Source organism: Neopelma chrysocephalum, unplaced genomic scaffold (genome assembly GCF_003984885.1).
Source record: "Neopelma chrysocephalum unplaced genomic scaffold, ASM398488v2 Primary Assembly neopelma1_98, whole genome shotgun sequence".
Taxonomy (NCBI): domain Eukaryota; kingdom Metazoa; phylum Chordata; class Aves; order Passeriformes; family Pipridae; genus Neopelma; species Neopelma chrysocephalum.
Genome location: NW_020897761.1, coordinates 648339 through 671530, shown reverse-complemented (window position 1 = coordinate 671530; position 23192 = coordinate 648339). Strand labels below are relative to the sequence as shown.

Below are 23192 nucleotides of genomic sequence, written 5' to 3'. Positions count from 1 at the left end.
GTGTGCGCCCTTCCTCCCCCTCCTCCTCCTCTCAAGCAGGTAGGGCAGTGGAGAGCCCAAATCAGCACTGATACGCCGTTGCCCTTATGCTGGCATGTGTTTGAGGCTGTTTTGGAGTTTACTGCTTACTGGAGAGAAGGTTTTCCTTGGGATGTAGCTCATTTTCCCCTGTGTGGGTCTGGATTTGGGTGCTGCTTATCCGCAAGTGATGCACCTCCAAGTAACGCACCTCCAAATCGGGCACCTCCAAGTCATGCACCTCCAGCAAGGATCTTTCCGGGTGCCAAACAGAGCTGGCAAGGAGCAAAGTGAGAAATGGAGAGAAGAAGCCTTTTTAGGCCGATCTAGAGGGAAATATTATTTCACCCTTCTCTTTTTTTCCTTGTTGGGAAAGAGACACAGGTGATGATGCCCTGTGGGCAGTGATGGGGAGCCAGGCTGCCAGAATTTGTTGCCTTTTTCCAGATCAGGCACAAAGCAGACCCAAACCTAGGGATGCTATTTTTGAGCAAGTCCTTTAAGTGATACACAATTCAGGCCAGCACAGGGGGTGCCACCAGGGGCTGCAAACACCACCCACCTCTCACTGCCAGGAAAGCCCCAAACACCTCGTGCAGCAACACAGTGAAGCACCATGTGAGATCTGGTTTCCTTTTTTTTTTTCTCTACCAGAACTGCTTGCCTGATGGATTTGCTGCTCTGGTGGCACTTTTTGAGCAAAGAAAAGACTTACTTACACAAAAAAAGTTCACTCATTCAGCTTGAAGCTCTTCAGTATGGCAGGACATCAGGTTCCTCCATGTTGACTCTCTGCCCTCCCGGGACCTTCAAGGGCTCAGGAATCTGCCACGCGGAGCTATAGGAGTAAGTCCAGAAGGAAAGTCGAATGTTAAGTTGCAGGCACAGCAGCAGAGTCACGAGAAAGGCTGGAGGGCAGGAAGGCAATTAGAGCAGATAGCTTGAAAAACGTGGTATGTGGAAAGAAGAAAAATGTTAGGGACAGTTTCTGCTGCGTTCCTGATGAGGACACACATGGAGAAGTGGGATGAGATCGGAGGCTGGCTGCTGGACTCCTGCTAGCTTTCCTCTAGGACATTTATTGGCTTTCCAAGTGAGAAGAAGCATTAAAAACTGGCCAGACTGCCCTCCCTGGGGCAGAGGTACAACACGGCACCGGTGACACAAACTGTGACGACACCCATGGCAGAACCTGAGCTTGCCTTGGAGGACGTGGCAGCCTGAAGGCTCTTGTTTTTCTCAGTAAAATTAAAAAAGGTGCCAAGTCTCTGCCAGACTCAGGCAGGGCTGCAAGAAATCCTGCCAGAGCAAGCTGCAGAGATGCAGAGGCTTAAGTCAATAGCAGTGAGTGATTTTTACATAGTGCCTCCATCATCACCTAAGTGCATTGCTTCCAGTTCCCAGGGTAATAAACAAACCAATTAAAAAAAAATCCAATCATAGCATAAAATAACCCAAAAAATCATTCTGCTGGCAAAAAAAAAAGCCAGGAGAGCTGTAGAGTGGATGGCACTCAGCTCTCCCATAGCTGCGATATGCACAGAGCAGTCCTGTCCTCCAGTCTTCTATGGGGTGCAAAACACATTGGGGTGTGTTTCCAGCCAGCCAGGACCTGATGGGATCCATGACATGAAAACAATCAGTAATTCCTTCCATCACCTTCATCTGCCTGCAGGAAAAGCAGTGAGGAATGGCACTGAGCAGAGTTTATCAAAGATTTAAGCTACAGCAAGCCTTGCCCTGCCCCATAGTCTCTCTTAAAAATCAGCATTTGCACAGAAGTATCCATAACATTGCACTACCCAGAAGAGATGGCAGAGAAAAAGGACTGGTTTATATGCTCCTGCTCATTTCTTCCTTCTCCTCCCCATTTCTCCCAGGCTCTTCTCCTCCTTTCCAGGATACTTCTGACACTTACTGGGGAGGGCCTATAAGTGATGTGGGTCCATCTTCCCCCCATCACCAAGGCTGCACTGTAGCAAGAGAAGAGCAGGGGGTGAGGGTTTCCCTCTCTCCTGACCTCTCAAGGAAGGTTTTGGTGGCTCCAGGGGATGCTGCTCCTGGGCAAGGCAGGGTGAGGCTGGGCTGGAGGGTTTATGGCTTTTTTAGCTCTGTGGGAAAGATCAGGAAGCACAGGGAGGAGAGGAATAGAGCCACCAGCAGCCAAGCAGAAGTGACAGGCAGAGGCAGGAGATGTCCCACATGGTTATCACAGCAATCAGGAAAGGAACTGGATGAACTCAACTCCCATGTCCCTTAAGAGAGGCACTGCAGGATACATCCACCCCAAGGAGCAGGGCTTGATTCAGCTCCCAGGAAGACTGCACCTTTCCTAATTAATGTGCATTTCATTTACTCTGCATAATTTATTTCTTTCCAAGACACCAGCCCTGTGACAATATTCGATGTTGCATCACTTTGGAAACAAATATAGCTACTTTGTCATTCCCATCTCAGCTCGCACACACAGAGCTTCTGTCTCACTGCCAGCAATTACAGCAGACCTCAGCAACAACTTTTAAAAATGTCTTGTTTCTGAGCTAAAATAATCCAAATTCCCTGTCCAAAGGCAGGCACAGGGTTTTTAAAGAAGGCTCAGCACTTCTGCAATGCACGGAGGAACTGCTGACCTGTGGGAGGGCTGCTCACCCCAGGGGTGCCATGGATGTCCCCAGCTCTGGGAGCTGGGGGGGTTGCACCCTGAGGTCACCCTGCCAGGTGCTGTTCTCACACCCCTTCATGTCTTTTGCGCTCCCTGGCAGATCTGGTGCCGGGAACAGAGTACGGCATCGGGATTTCGGCCGTGATGGACAGCCAGCAGAGCGTGCCGGCCACCATGAACGCCAGGACTGGTGAGTTTGGCCCCACTGCCTGCTCCACACACAGCTGGCTCCTGTGGCTCAGATGTCCCCACGGGACAGTCTGTGCATGGGGACAAAGCTCTGCACCAACCCTCTCCCACAGAGCTTGACAGCCCCCGGGACCTTGTGGTGACAGCCTCCACAGAGACGTCCATCTCACTGGCCTGGACCAAAGCCTCGGGTCCCATCGACCACTACCGTGTCACCTTCACCCCTGCCTCAGGGATGGCCTCGGAAGTGACAGTGTCCCGGGACGAGTCACAGCTCACCCTCTCAGAGCTGGAGCCGGGGACGGAGTACACCATCTCCATCATCGCTGAGAGGGGACGGCAGCAGAGCCTGGAGGCCACCGTGGATGCCTTCACAGGTAAAGACAGACAAGTTGGGATGGGGCCAAGGCCACAGACCACTACCCTGTGTTGTCACCTCTGCCAGCCCACCATGTCCCCAGCACCAAAACCCTTGGGCGGTGATGGGGATGAGAGCTGGGGTCAGTGTGTCCACATGGAAGCAGATCTGTTGACCTCAAAAGGAGGATGGTCCTACCAGTGTGGTGGCACAGTCCCCTTGGCCAGCAGCACTGAGCACACTTGCCTGGCTGGAGGCTTCTGAAAGGACAAGGCAGGACTGGGGGAACAGACAGCCCATGCTGTTCTCTGTTGTCAGGGTGGTCTGTATGTCCAAAAGAAGGAGAAATGAAGCCTCGAGGGAACTCACAAGGTTCTCTGACTGAAAAGTCTGCAGTCATGAAGTGCAGACAACCATCTGCAGACATACCATCTGCAGTAGGACAGCTCCATTACCTACCAGATGGGTCTGGGATGGAGGGTGTTTGCAGGCAGGGTTGATGAAAGCACCATTTTCCCCCTCCTGGTTCTGCCTATTGACGCCAGCACAGCTTCAAGTCAGTGGAGAGCCCAGAGCTCCAGCTTTGCCACCTCTCTTGGGTATTTCCCAAATAAGCACTGGGAACACCGTGGAGGCCGGGATCTGCAGATGGTTGGAGTTGCATCTCTCCTCTCCGCCTTCCAGGTGTTCGGCCCATCACACAGCTCCACTTCTCCCAGCTGACGTCCTCCAGTGTCAATGTCACGTGGAGTGACCCATCCCCACCTGCAGACCGCCTCATCCTCACCTACAGCCCTCGGGACGCGGAGGAGGCGCAGCAGGTTACCCTGGACGGCACCCGCCGGCACGCCGGCCTGACGGGCCTGCAGCCCTCCACCGAGTACCTGGTGTCCCTGGTGGCCGTGCACGGCGCCGTCAGCTCCGAGCCTGTCGTGGGCTCCATCACCACAGGTACCACAGGACACCCCCCACCAGGCACGGGACCCCACCGGGAGGGCAGGCAGGGGAACAAGGAGTGGACCTGCCTCCCACAGCTTTGCTTTGCGCTCCATCTCTCCAGGGATCGATGCGCCGAAGGACCTCAGGGTGGGCAACGTCACCCAGGAGTCCATGATGGTCTACTGGAGCCCTCCCATCGCTGCCTTCGACCACTACAGAATATCCTACCGTGCTGCTGAAGGTAAGGGATCAGAGCACTCTTGTTCATGCCCTGAGCTCCCAGCTGCCAACCCTCCCTCCATCCGCTGGCATGAACAAGCCACCAGGTCATCCTCATCCCAGACAGCATCCCATGCCCTGGTAAAAGCCACCAATAACTGGCATGGAACAAAAGGCTACAGGGACAGAGGATGGGGTGCCAGGGTTGGGGATGAGAAGGGACAACTGCAGCCAAGGGCCAGCTTGGCACAGAGGGGCACAGGGAGCAACCCCCTGCAGTGTGTGCTTCACAGGGACGGTTAATTCAGGGCTCAATCCTGAAATCCCACCTCCCTCATCTGCTTCCACTACCTCATCTTCCTTGGCCCCAGTTTTGCCTATGATACTGAAAAGGCCAAGCCAGCAGAGTGCTGAGCACCTGCAGGCACGAAAACCAGTTATCTCCAATACCTTGTGGCACTGCCCTCCCCTCCCGAGCACCTCCTGTACCCCAGGGATGGGGCCAGCCCTGCTGCCAAAGCTCTTGGCTCCATCCCTGCAGGGAGGACAGACAGCACCGCCCTCCCCAAGGATGTCACCGAGCACGCCCTGCACCACCTGGAGCCCGCCACCAAGTACGAGATTGGGGTGAAGAGCGTGCGGGGCCGGGAGGAGAGCGAGCTGGCTTCCATCACCGCCTACACAGGTGGGAAGGGGCTCCTGGTGGGCAGGGAGCAACCAAACAGTGACAGCTCCAGCCCCGGGCGGGGCTGGCAATCCCTTCTTGCCTTAGTAATCAGGCGACTGAGAGCAAGCTGGACCTCATGCCAGCCTGATGCAAGCTCGGGATGATAAGCAAAGCTCACAAGGGCCCAATGTGGGCTTTTGAAATATGTCTTAGCAAAGCTTTTCCAGAATATTCATGGGTAGTCATGGGGGAAAGTGATAAACCTGTGTACCAGCCACAGGGAAGCCAGAAACACAATGTTGGGCCACCATGACAAGCTTTCCTAAAGGGAGTGCAGATTTTAAGAAATAATCCCTTGGGAAGCCCTGTCACAAACAGCATCTGCTGCAAGAATAAAACCCTCCACTATCCACAGACTCCTCAAAACCTAAAGAAAATCCCTGATATCCCAGGCTGTGCATCAGGAAAACAGAGGAGGAGCAGCCCAGGTAGCAGAGTAGCACAAGCTATGACCCCTCTGCACTCCAGCCTAGGCAGCAGTCACTCCCCTGCAGGCCCATGTGCCTGGGCAGCAGGGCAAGACCATGAGCAGTGGGCCACAAGAAGCCCTTCCAGTTCATAGCTCAGTCTCTTAATGCCTCTGACTCTCTGAATGTCTCCCCCATGCAGCCATGGATGTCCCCTTGGGGGTCACGGCCACCAACATCACCCCCACCGAGGCACTGCTGCAGTGGAACCCGCCGCTGTCAGAGGTGGAGAGCTACATCCTCGTCCTCACCCGCCATGCAGGTACACTGGGGCTCTGTTTCAGCTCACCTCCACCTCTCCCCCATCCCAAAGCCCAGGGTTTGGCAGTCACCCTTCAGGTGAGAGAGTAGGGAAGGAGCCCTTACTCTGGGTTTTATAGGGACAGTGGGAAAAATAAGACTATCCTTCAGGCTGAACACCACCACTGCAGCTCAGCTGTGGCACTGCAGCTTATGGTGTTTCAGCATTAGAAGTGCTTCTGTTCGTGAGATCGTACCCAGAGGCACATTTTGGAGAATTACATGGAACTTTTACCTGAACCTATCCCTGTTGGCTTACAGTTGCAGGAGAAACTATTCTCGTGGATGGAGACAGCCAGGAGTACCAGCTGACCAACCTGCTGCCCAGTACCACTTACATGGTCTCTATGTACGCCACCAGCGGGCCTCTCACCAGCCAGACCATCAGCACCAACTTCACGACCCGTACGTACAATCCCCTCCCCACCTCCCACCCTCAGCCATGCACCCACCCCAGGACAAGCAGCCAGCCAGGCTGAGCCAAAGCTCTTCTCACATACGGTGGACATAGAAGTAGCCACGTGCCAAAAGGACACCCAAATACTAGCGCTGGGCACAACACAAGAACAGAGTTTTAATCAACAAGCATCTGCTATCGTTTTCACTTTTTCAACATCCATCAACTCCTTTCTATCTTCGATTTCCCCTGGATGTGGTTTCCTGAGAATACCCTTGACCAGGTTTTTCTCTAGCCCAAGGCCATAGTCCAGAAGAGCTCTACAACCCCTTTTGCTCACAAGCAGCTTGACATTAACTTCAGAGCTGTTACCCTTGAGGTGGCACACAGGCAGAGGACTTCTAGAGGGTTTGCAGAGCTCTGTTCAAGGCTGGGGAGGGGTGATGAGGTCTTGAAACTGCGGGTGAGGGTGGACTTTGGGTTGTAGCTCTGTGTTGCGAGGTTGAATCCCAGTGTACTGAGCTGGGAAATGGGACTGGGGTGGTTGTGTGTGAGAACATTCCCTTCCCTGGGGTCCCTATCCACTGTTGCAGTTTTGGATCCTCCAACAAATCTGACCGCCAGTGAAGTCACCCGACGGAGCGCCCTGCTCTCCTGGGTTCCTCCCGTGGGAGAGATCGAGAACTACATCATGACCTACAGATCCCCTGACGGCAGCCGGAAGGTGAGTGAGTCCTCACAAAGAAACAGGCTCATTAAGTCAGGGAATAACAAGACTATGGAGAAACAACCAGGAGAAACCCTACAAAGCAAAACAACGGTGCTCACCGGCTCAGGGAGACCAGAAGGGCAGGCATTACTTTCTGCATAAGCAGATACTTTAGATAAATAATAAGAAAAAGCAAGAAGAAATTGCCTAAGGCAAAATGATTATGCACACCTGCAGGTCTGAGCATAGAGGGGATACCTGGAAAGTTTGGAGGAACAGGGGAAATTCACAGCTTGTGAAACACAAGCAAGCTGAGGCAGGAGAAAATTATCCTGCAAACAGAGATGCTAAAAATGCCATTTGCCCTTCCCGTGAAAAGGAAGACAGGCACAGACAGCTAATTAATCCCACAATACAATATATTTGATTATTTAATGAGTGTGTCCACATCTGCCTGTCTGGAGAGCTGCTACAAATGCCATCAGAAACACGTCACTGCCACCAGTCTCATTTCCTTTGCTGGCGTGACTGGCTCACAGCAGCCAGGGGACAGTGGCTCTGCAGAAGGGGTTCGATAACCTTGCATGGCACTGGCCAACAACCAGAAAAATTAACAGGACAGGAATCGACGGAGTCAAAACTGGCTGGTAACCAGGTTTGGCCTGCTCTGCTCCTTGTGCTGCTCAGGCCACCAGTCATGCCCCGTACTGAGGGCACGCACATCCCAACGGAGTCGGTAAACAGAGCACACAGACTGCAAACACTTAAATTGCCTGTGTCCAAACCATTTTGCTTTCTCCCACCCAAACCATCCCAAAATGTTGACCGTGTTCGTTGCCCTCATTGACTCAGCCCAGGGGTGTAAGCAGCCATGCAACGCTCCTTGGCCAGGCACCAAGGGCTGCGGTAGTTTGTGGCTTCCCTTCCCTCCTCGCTTGCTCTTTAGGCTCCCCACCGCTTTTCTCATCTGTTGCTCTTGGTGTCTGCCTCCTTCTGGGACCCATGTACAGGAGCTGATTGTGGATGCCGAGGACACGTGGATCCGCCTGGAGGGGCTGTCGGAGACCACGGAGTACACTGTGCGCCTGCAAGCTGCCCAGAACGCCGTGCGGAGCGGCGTCATCTCCACCACCTTCACCACAGGTGAGCACTTGAGCCACACCCACCTGGGAAGGTGGAGGTCAGCACACATACCATGCTGGTAGGCACAGACTGCTTCTGTGGGCTTTCCCTCCTCAGGCAGCACCCCATAGCAATCCACGGAGAGGTACATACAGTGCCATGCCCCACAGTGCTGCCTCGCTACAAAACATTAATGGCTGAAGGATCTATAACACAAACACGAGACCCAACCCATTTACCAGGCCCTTTGCCTTGTCCTTGCCCCTCCTCAAATGCATAGTCAACATCACGTATCCACAGGTAAGCTCTTGCAGTGAATAGACCAGCTGGGTCTCTCCACACTGTAGACATGATCCAATCACTCACAAATATCAAAGAATCATAGAATAGTTTGGGTTGGAAGGGATCTTTAAAGGTTACCTTGTCCAACCCCCCTGCAATAAGCAGGGACATCTTTGACTTGATCAGGTTGCCCAGAGCCCTGTCCAACTTGACCTTGAAAGTTTCCAGGGATGAAGCATCCCTGGAAACATCACGCAGGTGCATCTCCAGCATCACCAGTGAGGTCACAGACAGCAGGGCCAGCACTTTATCTAATCCACCGACTTTATCTAATTGCATTATTCCTCCCCACTCTAATGCTAGAGAATTCACAATCCACTAAGGCAATGGGAATGGTTTGATTTCCAAATCAAAGGCATCCACAGTCACCACAGCCCTCACACACAGAATACTTACACTGGCAAGAATGAAGCTTACAAAGAAAGTCACCATCGCTCCCACCCTCTGCAACAATTCACATAAGAAATAGTGCAAAGCAAATGTCCCTCACCCTCTTTGAAAAGCCTGGCTAGGCCAGGGCACTTACAGACAGTAAGGCTGAACCCAATCCCATTTCTCCTGGGCTTCAAAAGCACTGAGAAGCCTATACAGGACATCCACCAAAATTCTTCTGATCTGCACTGCCAGTTCAGTTAGGAGAGTTTTCTTTGAATCGGCTGTGGGTACACCTCCCCATCTCAGTTACATGCAAAGGTCCCTTCACCTGCTTTTCAGAGATAATAGCAACTACTTACATCAACAAAAGAAGAAAAGACTCCGGTCTAATGCATCTATTGAACAGGCTTTCCTGTTATTCTTGCCTCTTACATGGGCACATAAGGCCAGTGCAATTCAGGCAGGTGATGGACATATGCATCTAATCTTTGAGGCTGTTTGGGAGTCAGGGATGAAGCTGCACGGGGGTGACTTCTCAGCTGGGATAAAGCAGCAGAAATCCAGTCACAGCAGGCAAGCAGAGCACCTTTTCCGTCAAACACAAACATCAGACCTCAGCAGCATTAGAGTCACTGTTGCCAGCTGATGCAGCAGCCAATTTGCTTTTAAGACGAAGAAAAGCATCAGCAAGAAACCAGCTTCTCCCCACTTACCCCAATATCAATGAGACAGAAGCACCCAGGAAGTATCACCAAGGCAATGCAATCCATGGATACACCCCTGAGTGAAGCATCAAGATCTGGGATTCAGTTTACTCTGGCAATGCATCAGGACACTTTGCTGAGAACAAGGACTTGTCTTCAAGAAAACACTAAAAAAAATTAAAAAAAAGAAAAACATCCAGGCTTAATTTAAATTGTTTTGCTTCCTTCTGCTTACAGTACACATCCCGGGGTTCTTCTATTCCCTCTGACATATTAATAGCTCGGCCTCTTTTGTTTCATGTTTGCATAAGGTTCTTGGGGAATTGTACACAGATGAGACAAAAGGAAGAAACAGATACAGTATTTATAATTTATAGTGGTTTGAAATGTCTTTCAAGGTCTCCTTGGCTCTTAAAGATATGAATATAAATTAAGAAACAAGCAATCTCCACAGAGCTCAGGGGAGCCCAAACTCATTGTCTTTGAAGAAGTTTTCATTGTTGGATACTATAAAATGTAAACAATGTCTCACCAGACACTGGACTACAGACCATGGAGATGGAAAAAAATAGGGAATCTTCAACATTTGGACAAAGCAATGACCTCCAAGTCTTCAGGTCACAAGGAGGGGGGAATACACCCAAGTGGGAAGCAAGAGACAAGGGTTGTACCTTGGTCCTATGGGGCACCACACAATTGTGATGGACAAACAGAGCATTGAAGATTTGAAGGTCCTTCACACCTTGTCAATGTGTGACTGAGACATCCTTGAAAGCCACATCCACATTTCCAGCTCTGCACTTATTTACTCCATCATCCTTATGCAACAACAGCAAAGAAAAAGATGTGTTTCCCTCTTTTGCATCAAATAAGAAAAAGTTGTGCTCAGAGCTGACATTCCAATACTGAGGGGGTCTCATAATTAAGACTGTCCTAAACTCTGGCCCTCAAATGAGATGATTCCTCATTAGAGGACACCCGTAGTACCGTCACACTGCCCATGCTGCCTGTCTCTAGCATCTCACACAGCCTAATTCCTGCCCAACTTGCAAGTGAAAATTAGCTCAGCATAAGTCCACCGTCACTTCCAAGGGCATGGAGAATCAGGAGGATCCCCTTGGAATGAGTAAAGTCATAAAACTTGATTGGAGCTGGCAATCCTGAGAGGAGAACAGGTTTTGGTATTTTCACAGCTGTCTAAATATGCTGGTGACAGCTTAAACCCCAGGGTTTCAGACATGGTGCACAAAGATGGTCCAAGAAGTGACATCCCTCATCATTCATAGTGATGTTACCATGCACCTCTCCAATATAGGACATATGGGAGATAATTAATTTATGCACTCATTTTTTTCCATTAAGTCCTCTCATGTTGATGGCAGGTGTAAAGTCCCACTGCCTCACCAAATTACTCCGGACACGGCAGCCAAGTTAGGCCTTACCTGGATCACAACCAGTGGAGCCTGAGGCATGGGGAAAAGGCATCTCTTTGCTTAAATTTTGCCTTTTTTTCTTTTTAAATTTTGCAGGAGGACGTGTGTTTGCAAACCCCCAGGACTGTGCCCAGCACCTGATGAACGGAGACACCCTGAGCGGTGTCTACACCATCTCCATCAACGGGGACCTCAGCCAGAGGGTGCCGGTGTTCTGCGACATGACCACCGACGGAGGCGGCTGGATTGTGAGTAGCTGTGGGCTTGTCCTGCATGTTGTCCCCATCACAGAGCAGCCAAGCCTCATCCTACCAGCAGAGCCAAGCCCCACGCTGCGCGGGAACGACAGCAGGCTTCATATCGCACGCTTCATTTCCCACGCCATGGGGAATGGCCCACGCTCCGGTAATAATAGTTACACTTGGAGAAATGCCCTTTGATTTATTTGACATGTTTGCAGTGCTTCTGGAGAGCAAAATCTGTGACTGAAGCTGATTTATTGTTCTAGAAATGAAATTAATGGCCGGTAGCTTTCACGGGGAATGATTCACGCTGCCTGCAGTAGGAGGGTGTCAGGCATCACCCCGGCTGAGTCTGCACAGGAGCACTTTAGAAACAAATGCCTCTTTGGCTTTTGAATTGCACAAACACTGCTTGTCTTGACGTAGATGGACTGACAGCATAAGTAAATAATGCCATGGTGCTTTGATCTTATTCATGTCAAACACTTACTTACACACACATTACACAAAACCCTGCTAGATGTATAGTCAAAACCAAAAAAAAAATGGACTTCCTCAAATGCTGATTTCTAGCCAGTAGATTTCCCTCCATCTCACTCTGCTTCAGAGCATCCCCTTGGATATCACAGAAATAGCCAGCTGAAAGCAGAATCATGTGCTGGAAAACCAGAGGCACCATGTGTTGGGTAGAGCAGAAAGCTCAAAGGCCAATTCCTTCCTATTCTCACATTGATTTGCCTTGGACATTATCTAACACCTCTTTTGTTTCTCCATCTGCACATGAATTAATTGCATGGCTGCAATTAACACTAACTGGATGGGCGTTGCAATTTTCTCCCCTGAAAGGCACAATGGAATGATGAAGTATAATCTTTATCAGGCTTCGGACACACAAAATAAAGGCATTCCTCATCTCCATCACACTGATTTTCCCCCCGGTCTTCCTCCACCTCAGGTCTTCCAGCGGCGGCAGAACGGGCTGACCGATTTCTTCCGGAAATGGGCAGATTACCGGGTTGGCTTTGGAAACTTGGAGGATGAGTTCTGGCTGGGTATGACCTTCACTGGTTGTCTTTCATCGAGGTGTCAAACCCAAGCTCCCTGTGCACTGTGCTGCTCACCCGTGCCAGCTGTTGGCTCCCTGCCTTTCACCACATTCCTCTACGCTCTCCCTCAGACAGTTTTCCTTCTGTTCATTCCCTGCCCTTCACATTAGAAGACACTCATGGACACGTCACGTAAAAGCACATGGTGAAGGTCAGCAGCTCCCTAACTTGTTCGTCCTAGAAGAGAAGAGGAGTACACTGGGACTTTTCATGGACCAAACCCCATCATCCCATGACTACAGGTTGCATTGGTGACATCTACAGCTCATGGCCTTGGCCAGCAAGCCAATTTTCCAAAGAAAGTAGGAAAGGAGTGAGTGGGAGTCACAGCACAGTTCTAAAATTGAGTGTGCTCCCCCAAAACCTGAACAGGAGCCAAGGCCAGCCCTGCAGCCTAAACACACTCTGGCTTGGGCAGGAGGTTAACAGCAACATAAGAAGCACCAGGGCTCCACAGCTGAAGGTTCCCAGCTCCAGCAGCAGGGAGAAAGCTAAACCTGGGCCTTGAACTCATGTCTCCTAGGCGCAGAGAGGTGAAACTTGAGTGAGGACAGAGAGCTCAGGCCCCAGCAGTGCCAGGAGAGACACAGACTCACCAGAAGTGCTGCTGCTCTTTGATTCCTCTCCTCGCTCTCATTTCCCACAGCTGTCTTATTTGCTTAGAGCTTTCCCTGTTTGCTCACGGAGCGGATCCAGGCGCCGGGTCTCACCAGGTGTTTCACTGTTTGCCTCAACAGGCTTGGACAACATCCACAAGATCACGTCCCAGGGGCGCTACGAGCTGCGGATCGACATGAGGGACGGCCAGGAAGCCGCCTACGCCTACTACGACAAGTTCTCCATCGGCGACGCCCGCAGCCTGTACAAGCTGCGAATCGGGGAGTACAATGGCACTTCAGGTACAGCCTCACGGCTGGCAAGGATCTGGGGAAACCCTGGGGCCCATGGGTCTGAGACTGTAAAGGAAATCCCAAATGTTGTTGCAAGGCTGACTTGTTTAGGGCAGCAAGACACAAACCCACAGTCCTTTCTGCCTTCCTGCAGTCCATCATGTAAACCAGGCTGATAAATCCCACTAAGTACACAAAGGGAATTTTCCATTGGGGATTAGATATTTAATATCAGAGACACTGCTGTTCAAATAACCAGGTCAGTCATCAGAGGTGTCATCCCACTTGGCAATAACGGCAGCTGGCTATTGATGCCATGCTGGAGGGTGTATTTATCGCCTTTCCACAGCTATGGAAAAATCTGAAAGCTCCTGCGTCATTTCCTCACGTAGAGGCCAAACACTGGCCAGCTTTGCAAGGACACTGGCACACCTGCTTGCTTGGTTGATGCAGGAGAGTTAGGCTTTGCCCACCAGAAAACAGAGGGTGATGGAGGAAGAGCACGGGGGGGTTTCTTCCCCAAGAAGGGGGAAAGGGGAACAACTGCAGCCCTTTAAGCTGGGATAGACATGCCCAGCACAGGCCTCCACGACAAAACTTCACCACCATGTACTTAGCAAAGAACCCCACACCACATCTGAGGTGCAGGAATTTTCCTATTCAATAACTGGTTGTAGCCACTGGAAGAGAAGTGACAGGAAACTTTCAGGACCACCAAGGAGTGTATTAAGAATGTCTCCTGTAAGTACATCACCCAGTTGTAATAATGACCATATTTTACTTCGACTTTTCTTTCACCCAAAAGCAGCTCTCTAGTTCCTTAGCCAAGAGGTAAAATGAGGTTGGTGTGTTTAGTGGAATATGACATCACACACCTTCCCAAAACTTCTTCCTCTTATCCAAAGGGAGAAAAGGTGGCCAAGCATCTTGGTTCAAGACATAAATGCTGGGTCTCCTTTGGGAGAAAAAAACTCCCTTTGGCTACCAGGAGGGAAGGAGGCTGAAAGCATCCTGAAATTATATAGCAGAGCCAAGCCTCAGGAAATCACGGATGCCAAAATCTGGGATTGAATTAATTTCTGGAACACTCAAATTCAGATCCAAACCCATATAGCACTTTATCTGACAAAGACAAGCAGCCTCTGAGATTTGCTATGGTCTGCACTGATCCTAAACAGACAGCAGAGGACCTCAGATGAACCAGTTGTGAGCAATTCCAGTTAATGTTAGCCCCAGACTGTCAGCTGCTTGAGCCATTGATTGGCAGGCTACCACGTAACCAGAATATCCTAATTTCCTGGTGAAAAGACCAGATAACTCGGAATCCATCACCTTTAACGGCTGCTCTTTCCACAGGGGACTCCCTCACCTATCACCAGGGCCGCCCCTTCTCCACCAAGGACAGGGACAATGACGTTGCCGTGACCAACTGTGCCATGTCCTACAAAGGGGCCTGGTGGTACAAGAACTGCCACCGCACCAACCTCAACGGCAAGTACGGAGAGTCCCGGCACAGCCAGGTAAGGGCAGGGCCGCCGTGAAACCCCCGGGCATTTCTTCTAGGGACGCAAGACAGCAAGCCTAGGCTAGGGCTGGGGCTGCATGGTCACTGCACCAGGGTCAGGGGCACTGCTGGGGTGGCCCCACACCAGCTGGAGCAAAGGGAGCTGATGCTTTGTGCCTCAGAGTGGCTGCCATGGTCATTTGCTGTGGCATCTTGTTGTGTTGCCTTAAAAAAAAATACCTACGTGAAATTTGATCAGGACCCTTTGAGCAGTGAGGGAAAAAAAACCAATCAAGCCATAGCAGCAGGAGAGTTTCTTGCTCCTGCTGTAGCAAGTTCTTCCTTCTGGCTTCTCTACAGCAGTCAATCTTATTTCCTTCCTCTCCCACTCTAATTTCTTCCTTAGAAGAAACTAGTCTCTTCTTAGGGTCTTTCTTTACCCTCTGCCTTTCTCTCCCTCTTGCCAGGGGATTAACTGGTACCATTGGAAAGGCCACGAGTTCTCCATCCCCTTTGTGGAAATGAAGATGCGACCTTACAACCACCGTAACATCTCTGGGAGGAAACGACGGTCCCTACAGCTCTGAGCCAGCTGAACCCCCTCCTGCCTCCCACCACCTGACCTTTTCTGTCATTTGTTTGTATTTTATAATATGAAAAGGGAAAAAAAAATTACTACTCGTCTGAGATAGCAACCTGCCCCTCACAAATGCTGGAGGGAACCACGGCACAAGGAAAGGCCGTGGGAAAGGGAAGACCTCATTGCTTTGCATCTGTCCCAGAGAAATACCAAATTTCCAGTCTCCCTAACCCAATACTCTGACCCTTAACATGAGAAGAAAGAGAAAGAGACAGATTTTTTTGATATTTTTTTAAAAGACGTAGAAATCCCCAGCAAACCCTGTTAGAATGTTTGTCATGGGGCTTGTGGCAGGAACCTTCCCCACAGGGACCTTGGTGCAGCCATTTCCACCCCAGTCATGGCCAGGGGTGCCCATCCTCTCCCTGCCTTGTGTCCCCTCCTGGCAGGGAAGTCCCAGGCTTCATGCCATCCTGTAGACACAACTCTTCCAGCAGGCAGAGGCCCGTCTCTCCCCTGTGGGCAGCCTCTGAATACACGGAGACCAAGCGAGGATGAGCAAATGCAAGGCTCACCCCCTCCCCAGTTTTCACAGATCCCACCCAGAGGGTCTGGCAAATACCTGCATATGTAGGCAAACTCCAGAGAGTCCACAGCTCATGTGTTGGTCCCACCACAGCCACAGTCATCCTTGTGGGCATGGGGTGTAGGGGAACAAGAGCTGCTCCACCAGCCCCAACATGCATTATCCACTCCTCTGAGCTGAATTCGTCCCGCTCCAGGTGCACATTGGCCCGGGTTATTCTGAGCTTGATGCAGAAGAAAGGACTTAAATTAGAAGACTTGGGAGAAAAATCATTCCTTGTGGCCCCAAAGCCTAAGGCCCATTTCCTCTGCTATTTCTACATTTCTGCCATGCTCTCTCTCACCAAGGTCATTGGTCCCAAACCAAAGGGTCTCAGAGAAGGAGCAGCAACCAAAAGTTACCACACAACCACAGCCCAGGCTGAAGCCAACAGCTGTCACAGCCCAGGTGCTCCTGTTCATGGACCTCCACGCACACAGGGAATGATGACAATGCAGCCAAGGGAAGAGAAGTGCAAGCTGAGGAATTCACATTCCCTTCCTTCTCCTACAGCATCCCTCTTCTATGCCATCAGAAGAGGGACACAAATTTCAGTGCCTTGGTATCGCCATCTCTCTAACAGGGAATCAACTGTTTCCCCTCCTGGAAGAAAGGCTTAGTCCATTCAGATTTTGGAGCACTTCAAGGCCCTTGGAAGAATTAATGAGTTCGCTCTTCCCATCCTTAACTTCTCCTGCCTCAAGGAAGATGGACCCTTCAGGTAGCTCTGGCTGTGCTCTGTTGTCATTGACACCACCTCCACAAAGCCCAAATGGCCACCATGCTCGAGTCACCCCTCTGCCGAGGGCTCTGATCAATGCTGGGCATTGTCACTGGTCTGGTCCTGGAGAAGGGACGCGTCCCCATGCCCAAGGACAATGCAGCTCATCACTGGGTTCGCAGCCAAGGGAGCATTACAAATGCTGAACACTGCGTTTTCTTTTTATCACACTGAAGCTGCTTTGTCTCAAAAACGTTTTCCAGATGGCAACATAAAGGCATCTTTGCAGTGGGTTATAATTCAGACCAGTGTCTCTTTCACGGCCGCACTCCTGAATGTTCTGACGTTACTCACCACGGCTGCAGAGCTGAAGAGGGGCATTAAGTGGGGAATGCAGCCTCCTCGTCCGTGCCACGCACTGGCACATGGAATCACTGCTAACCCCAAGGTCAAGACTAGATACAGGGTCCAGCCCCCTCTGTGGCCAGCTTACAAGCCGCAGTCTGACCTGGAGAGAGGATGCTGCAGCTCAGCAACATCTCATATGTAAATGAGGCATCTCTTCTTACTTCCCATCAGCACTAAATCAGGCAACAAGTCAACCAGCTGATGAACAGGTCAGTCAGAGGCTGCAGATGATGGGATCTCTTGCAGGACATGGCCAGTGTCACAGATGGCAGCATGTCACACATCCTGAGCACCCAGCCCTGTTTTAAGTCCCAAGAGCCAACAAAAAGCAGCAGATGGAACAGACTAAAAACTAAGAAGCCTCCTAGTAGACCAACAGAGCAATTTTTCCCAACACCATCAAGAATTTATAGTCAAGAAGTGTCCTAAGAAAAGCTGCACAGTGCAGTGGTTATAACTAGGAGCAGAGATTGGCAGTGGATGGCATTCATCACCTGTTTTGGATGGTGCTGTTTACTTACCTACCCAGGTGAAAGGAAGAGACATCAGTGGAAACACTGGAGCTCATCATTCATAAACAAGCTGAAGGCAAGAAACCTCTCTTCTCAAAAGTATGACTCAAACAGAAAATCAAAGCATGGCAAGCTTTTCCAGGAGGTTCAAAAGGAGATCCTCAAAAAGGCTGATTATTTGCTACACAGGTTTACTGACATATAAAAGGGATGACAGACACAAGGAAGGAGGGAGAGATACAAGTCCTGTAAACCAGGATGAGTTGGCCCAGTTGACCCCACTCCATAGCTGAGTATGAAGGACACTCTTGGAGACAATATCCAACCTTCCAATGCCACATATATAAAGTGCTGGCCCCTGACCTCACATGTGATTCCAGGGTGTTGTCTTTCCATTATCTTGGTGAAACACAGTTGCTTAAGTCTTTTAAAGCAAAGACTTCTACACGTCATGGTTTTCTCCTGATGATAACCCCACCCAAGCCCAGGCACACAATCAGCAACAACGACCCAGTCATTTGGGCCATTGTCCCTTGTTCACATTGTCCACAAACAAGACACAGTTTTCCAGAAATTCTTTTTTCATCACTACCTGATGAATTTTTTTTTTTTTTTTTGGACAAAGCTCCTGACAGCAGTTTCAAGCAAATTTGTGCTTAGTGTTGACGCTACAGAACGGCAGGTGATTAAGTACAGTTTCTCCTCACCATCCCTCACTCTTTCTCTGAATTCATTCCCGAATCAGACAAGTCTGGCCTTGAAATTCCCAGAAACCAAGCCTGGATCCCGTGCAGTGCTCATCTTGAGAGACCTTGGCTCCAGCACGTGAACCATCACTGGGCTCTGGTGGCTCTGCTGTGCCATCCTGGGCTCAGGTGGCCCAGGCTTGTCCCAGAGCCCAAAAAGGAACCTGAAGCTGTCACCCAAACCACTCTATCCACCACGAGATGCCACCTCACACAACAGGAGGCAGGAAGAAGCACATCAGGTCCTCCACACAGCAGAACACCACGTGCACCCAGGACCCTCTTGGCTCTTATTTCTAACCCCAAAATCCTGCAAGGAAATACCATGGGACTTTCTCATCTCTTGCCCAGTTTTCATTTCCCTCTGTTTCCCTTCTCCAAGCCCTCCTTCCGAACGCACACTGCACTAAAACATAACCAAAGAGAAAAAGAAATGTCCTGAAAGGAAAAGCTGCTTTTAGCAAAGTGATCCTTAAGACAGCAATTTATAAATTAATAATTTTGAGGAGAGAGGTTAGGCTTTCCCCAAGGGTAGCTGGGTTTTGGCAGGAGGCTACTAGAAGAGTATCCACACAAAGGTTGGGGAGAAGCCTTTGCTTCTACTCCTTATCTTTGCAGTACTTTACCATGGGCATCTCAAAGCATAGTACCAGATCAAATGCACCCTTGCCCCAACCTCTTCCCTCCTTCCCAAAGTGATGCTTACCCCAGGTGAAGTGCCAGGGTGTGCAAAGCACAGCTCATACCTTCATCCCCTGTGGTGTGGCAGGTGAGGGCTCAGCCAATGGTGTCCCCGTGCCCACAACAGGCTCAGAGTGACCTGCCAAAATACAGCAGGAGCCAAAATACCTGCCTGGTGCATCACCACACCAGCACATGCCCTTCATCCCAACCCAGAGCTGCCCTCCTGGTATGTCCCCACCATTGCACCTTGGGGTGACCACACACCCCCTGCCCTGTGCCCCTCAGAAATACCCACAAGTTTTGACTTTACCAGACACTGCCAGCAAAGAGCTCTCACCCAAAAAATCCCCTTTAATTCATGCTTACACCCACTAACAAAGGGCTCTGTCCCGGGGCCAAGCAAGAAGCCCATCCCTGTTTCTTCAAACCAAGCACCCTGGGATGGCCATTAAATCCAAGAGAGCCCCCTGGGGACCACCAGCACCCTCCAGGGTCACCTTCCCCCTTCCTTAAACCCTGATGGTGGTGGCAGCTCCTTGCCCCTTCCGGAGGGGAGGTTTGGCTTAAGGGGAAGGGAAAGGCCCTTCCCTGGGGAGATCCCGATGCCCAGACCCACCTCCATACCCCGCCTGCAGCTCTCCAGATGTCTGTGGCTTCTCAGAAAGAGGGTGACACAAAGACCTAAACAAACAAACAAGCAGTCTGCTGTGTTACCTTGGAAACTCATTTAATATGTTAACAAAAAATTTAAAACCATAAATACGGAGGGAGAAAAGAGGCAACGAAATGCCTTGGACAAGTTCTGATGAACTCAAACACAAACCAATGCAACCAAATGAGGGGGAAGAGGAAAGCAAATAAATGCATAAATAAAATAAATAATATAAATAAATAATATATTAAACAACCCTCCCCACCCTGTAATGAGAACGTAGCTCGGAGATTGGGATCGACGCTTGTTAACCATTGTTAACTAGTATTTTTAGTCCTGACCGCTCTTAGGCTATGTATAGTTCCTTTTTTTAATGCATTTTCTATACATTAATAAAAGATACTGAAGGAGTGAGCTGTGTGCCTGTCTGAGAGTGGGGTGGGAAAAGGGCCCTGGTACATCCAAGCCCAGCAGCATCACATGCCAAGAGAGGACATGCACGTCCTGTCCCTCATCCTTGGTTATCCCATGGTAGAAGGAGCGTGGGGGGCTTGTTGGCACAGATTCACCTTCGAACCTGAAGGAACAGAGCCAGATGAGAGACCAAGCACATGCAGTGGGATAAAAAGAACAGAGGATGTTTTGGCGCAGCCCAACTTTGGCATCTCCATCCTTGTAGGTGGCTGGAGAAAGTCTTGAGCAACCCCATCCAACCCCAGGGTTGTCTTGGGCAGAAGGCAAGACCAGAGGCTCCCAAGTCCCCCCCGCCCCAACTATCCTGTTAAAAAAATAGCAATAAAGTGACCATGAAGTCAGGTCAGTGCAGCCAATCCATTAACCCCAGGAAGGCAAGAAGCTGCATTTTGGCCTCAGCCCAGCATGAGATGTTTTGGTAATAATTTTAGCTGCTCCCACGAGCTAGAGAGGCTCTTGGCTCTGCAGTTTCCAGCCAGAGAAAGCAAAGCCGTGGTATGAATGCTTGGGAGTGGAGAGAAACAACCCTGAAATCTTCAGTCACAGCCATTCTCCCAATTTAAACAGCAATCTATTCCCAACGTGATGGAAACCCCACCAAAAAAACAGATCCAGAGGAACATGATCCCAGTGGAAAACAAAAAAAGAAAAAACAAACAAAACCCCAAAGCTGATTAGCAAAACTCGCTGGGACAAGTATGACTTTCAGAAGATTTTGAAACTCTCCTCTCGTTTCACACACAGACTTTATTTAAACCTCCTCATCTTAGGTTTTCTTGTTTGACACGTAGCCAGACAGGATGAGAAAGCCTGAAAGAAGCTCTTCCGCCAGATCACTTCAATATTTTCTAAATTTAATTTCAGAGAGACAAAACAGGGGAGTTTGCTTTGCAGCAGCTTCTCAACTTCTCTTTCTCGGTCCGATTTGCGAGACACAAAGAAGGGAAGTTGTGGGTGTTGGGGATCCCCCACCGTGGGGTCACGACCCTCGGTGCACCCAAAGCCAAGCCTGAAGCCTGATGGACTCAACTGTCCGGATTAAATGAACTTCTTTGTGTCTGAAGGGAGTCAATGCCATGGAAGACCCTTCAGGCAAGCCCAGGGGCTCTCCCCTGTGGGTGGAGGAGCTGAGGGATGGAGATGGGGTTGGGATGGGGAGGAAGGGTTACCTGCACCAGTACCTGTCATCCCAGTCTCGCCAAGCTTGGCCAAGCAGTTGACCTAACTCAGGGGGTTTCATTTATGGTCCCTTAGAGGAGAGCAGTACCCTCCACTGTACCCCCCCCATTCAGCACATCTGGGGCTAAGTGAGGCCCCCAGCACCTCCATTTCCTGCAGAGCACCCCAAAAAAAGCTCACCTGGAGGACACACAGTCCTCCCATTGCAATAACCAATCTCAAGAGGTGGGCACATATCATTTAGAGGTTGGTACCCAGAGAAGGCAGGTGCATGAGGAGCTAGAGCATCCCTCTGGACCATAACCCACCTCCCAAAATGAGACTCACAGCCCAACTCCACGTTTCAGATGGGATGAGAAGGGGGTGAGGGCTGGCACAAGCCCTTTCCTAAGTGCCCCAAGTTTTACTTAAGCCAGGAAGGTGTTTTGCTCCCTACAATGGGGAGCTCCTGCCCCATCACATGGCTCTGGCCCCCTCTGCCCTTGCACAGGTCAAAGCCATCGCTATAATCTAGACACGGTCCTGAAGTACCACACGTGGTGGGATCTCACATTTCCAGGCTCTCCAAGGAGCATGCCTTGCCAGGCACACCACACTCCTCCTCGGGCACTTCACGCCCTGCAGAGCATCGCAGCCCCCCCCCCAGCTGCACTTTATACAGAGATATTTCATCACAGCCCTCTCACAAAGTCCCCTTCTTGCATGAGCGATGCTCGGGAACTTTGTACACCCTGCTGATGTTTGCTGGTGGAACAAAGGTCCTCAGCAAGGACCTTGGGCATCCATCCCAAACCCAGAGCTCGAGCAACACGTTCCCAACAACACAACCTGCAACCTCAGCCCCCAAAACCCTGAGGGAAACACTTAACCAGGAGCACAGCAGGAGGAGGGGCAATGCCTGCAGGAGCAAGGCTGGAGCAGGTCGATGAAGGGGCAGCCTTGTGCCACAAATTCACAGTTGCTTTATGCCCTGAGGGATGGGATTTTTATAGCACCATCTTTAACATTTTCAGATTTTAATTCCTCCTCGTAAGACTGGATGTTTTTATCGTCCCTTAAAAATATAAAAATGGGAATGAGGATTTTAAACTCCCGGGGCTACAGGCTTTAAAGCTTAGTCATGTAGAGTGTAAAAAAAAATTATGAATTATCTGTTTTAATCAAATCTAAATGTGGGGCTTTTAAATTTCATTGATTTGTCCCCTCATCCTGGGATGAGGAGTGCTGTGAGTAGCAGCCTACAGGCTTATCCCCCTTCCCTGTACTACAGCCAGCAATTTTTCTGCTTCTGACTTGTTTCAATAAGCATAGAATCAATCCTAGAGTTGGATTGGGAAGGACCTTCAAATATCACCTAGTTCCAAGCCCCTGCCCATGGCAGGGACACCTTCCATTAGACCAGGCTGCTCAGAGCTCCATTCAACCTGGCCTTGGACACTTCCAGGGATGGGGCAGCCACAGCTTCTCTGGGCAACCTGTGCCAGGGCCTCACCACCCTCACAGGGAAGGATTTCTTCCTAATATTCAATCCAAACCTGCCCTCTGTCAGTGGGAAGCCATCCCCCCTTGTCCTGTCATTCCAGGCCCTTGTCCAAAGTCCCTCTCCAGCTCTCTTAAGAGCCCCGTTAGGCAACGGAAGGCTGCTAAAAAATCCTCATCGAATACATCATATTTGAGACAAGATCCTGTCTGTGATTAGGGACATCCTTACAGCAGCACTTCTCTCCCTCCCAGTGTTTTGGATTGCTTTCTGCTGTCAGTAGGGATGTCAAGGTTTGCAGCCCTCCCACAGCAGGCTTATTCCCAGCAGCATGGCTAATCCTCTTGCTCCCAGCCAGGTTATCCCCCGCCACTGCTCCTCGGCAGGGCCCAGCAGGGCTGCTGGCCGGCAGGGCAGAGCACACCAGG

The 23192-nt window shown here is 50.5% G+C and overlaps 1 protein-coding gene and 2 long non-coding RNA genes across 3 annotated transcripts in view; 1 reads left to right on the top strand and 2 right to left on the bottom strand.

Annotated features, from left to right (window-relative positions):
- The window catches only part of TNR (tenascin R), a 32772-nt gene extending 12729 nt beyond the window's left edge, over positions 1–20043 (top strand). Inside the window, exons 8-21 of the mRNA XM_027694766.1 lie at positions 2781–2870; positions 2983–3246; positions 3912–4178; positions 4288–4407; positions 4927–5070; positions 5722–5841; positions 6141–6284; positions 6870–7000; positions 7996–8128; positions 11058–11209; positions 12159–12255; positions 13047–13208; positions 14556–14719; positions 15171–20043. Coding sequence (XP_027550567.1) covers positions 2781–2870; positions 2983–3246; positions 3912–4178; positions 4288–4407; positions 4927–5070; positions 5722–5841; positions 6141–6284; positions 6870–7000; positions 7996–8128; positions 11058–11209; positions 12159–12255; positions 13047–13208; positions 14556–14719; positions 15171–15290 — 2108 coding nt within the window. The 3' untranslated portion in view covers positions 15291–20043. The remainder of the gene's footprint in view (positions 1–2780; positions 2871–2982; positions 3247–3911; positions 4179–4287; positions 4408–4926; positions 5071–5721; positions 5842–6140; positions 6285–6869; positions 7001–7995; positions 8129–11057; positions 11210–12158; positions 12256–13046; positions 13209–14555; positions 14720–15170) is intronic.
- LOC113973085 lies at positions 9–9691 on the bottom strand. Its single transcript, XR_003536128.1, has 3 exons — positions 9538–9691; positions 738–856; positions 9–293 (listed from the first exon to the last, which is right to left on the bottom strand). It is a non-coding gene; the product is annotated as an uncharacterized LOC113973085 (long non-coding RNA).
- LOC113973084 lies at positions 12262–19059 on the bottom strand. Its single transcript, XR_003536127.1, has 4 exons — positions 19002–19059; positions 15906–16092; positions 12906–13090; positions 12262–12486 (listed from the first exon to the last, which is right to left on the bottom strand). It is a non-coding gene; the product is annotated as an uncharacterized LOC113973084 (long non-coding RNA).
- Positions 20044–23192: the final 3149 nt, after the last annotated feature.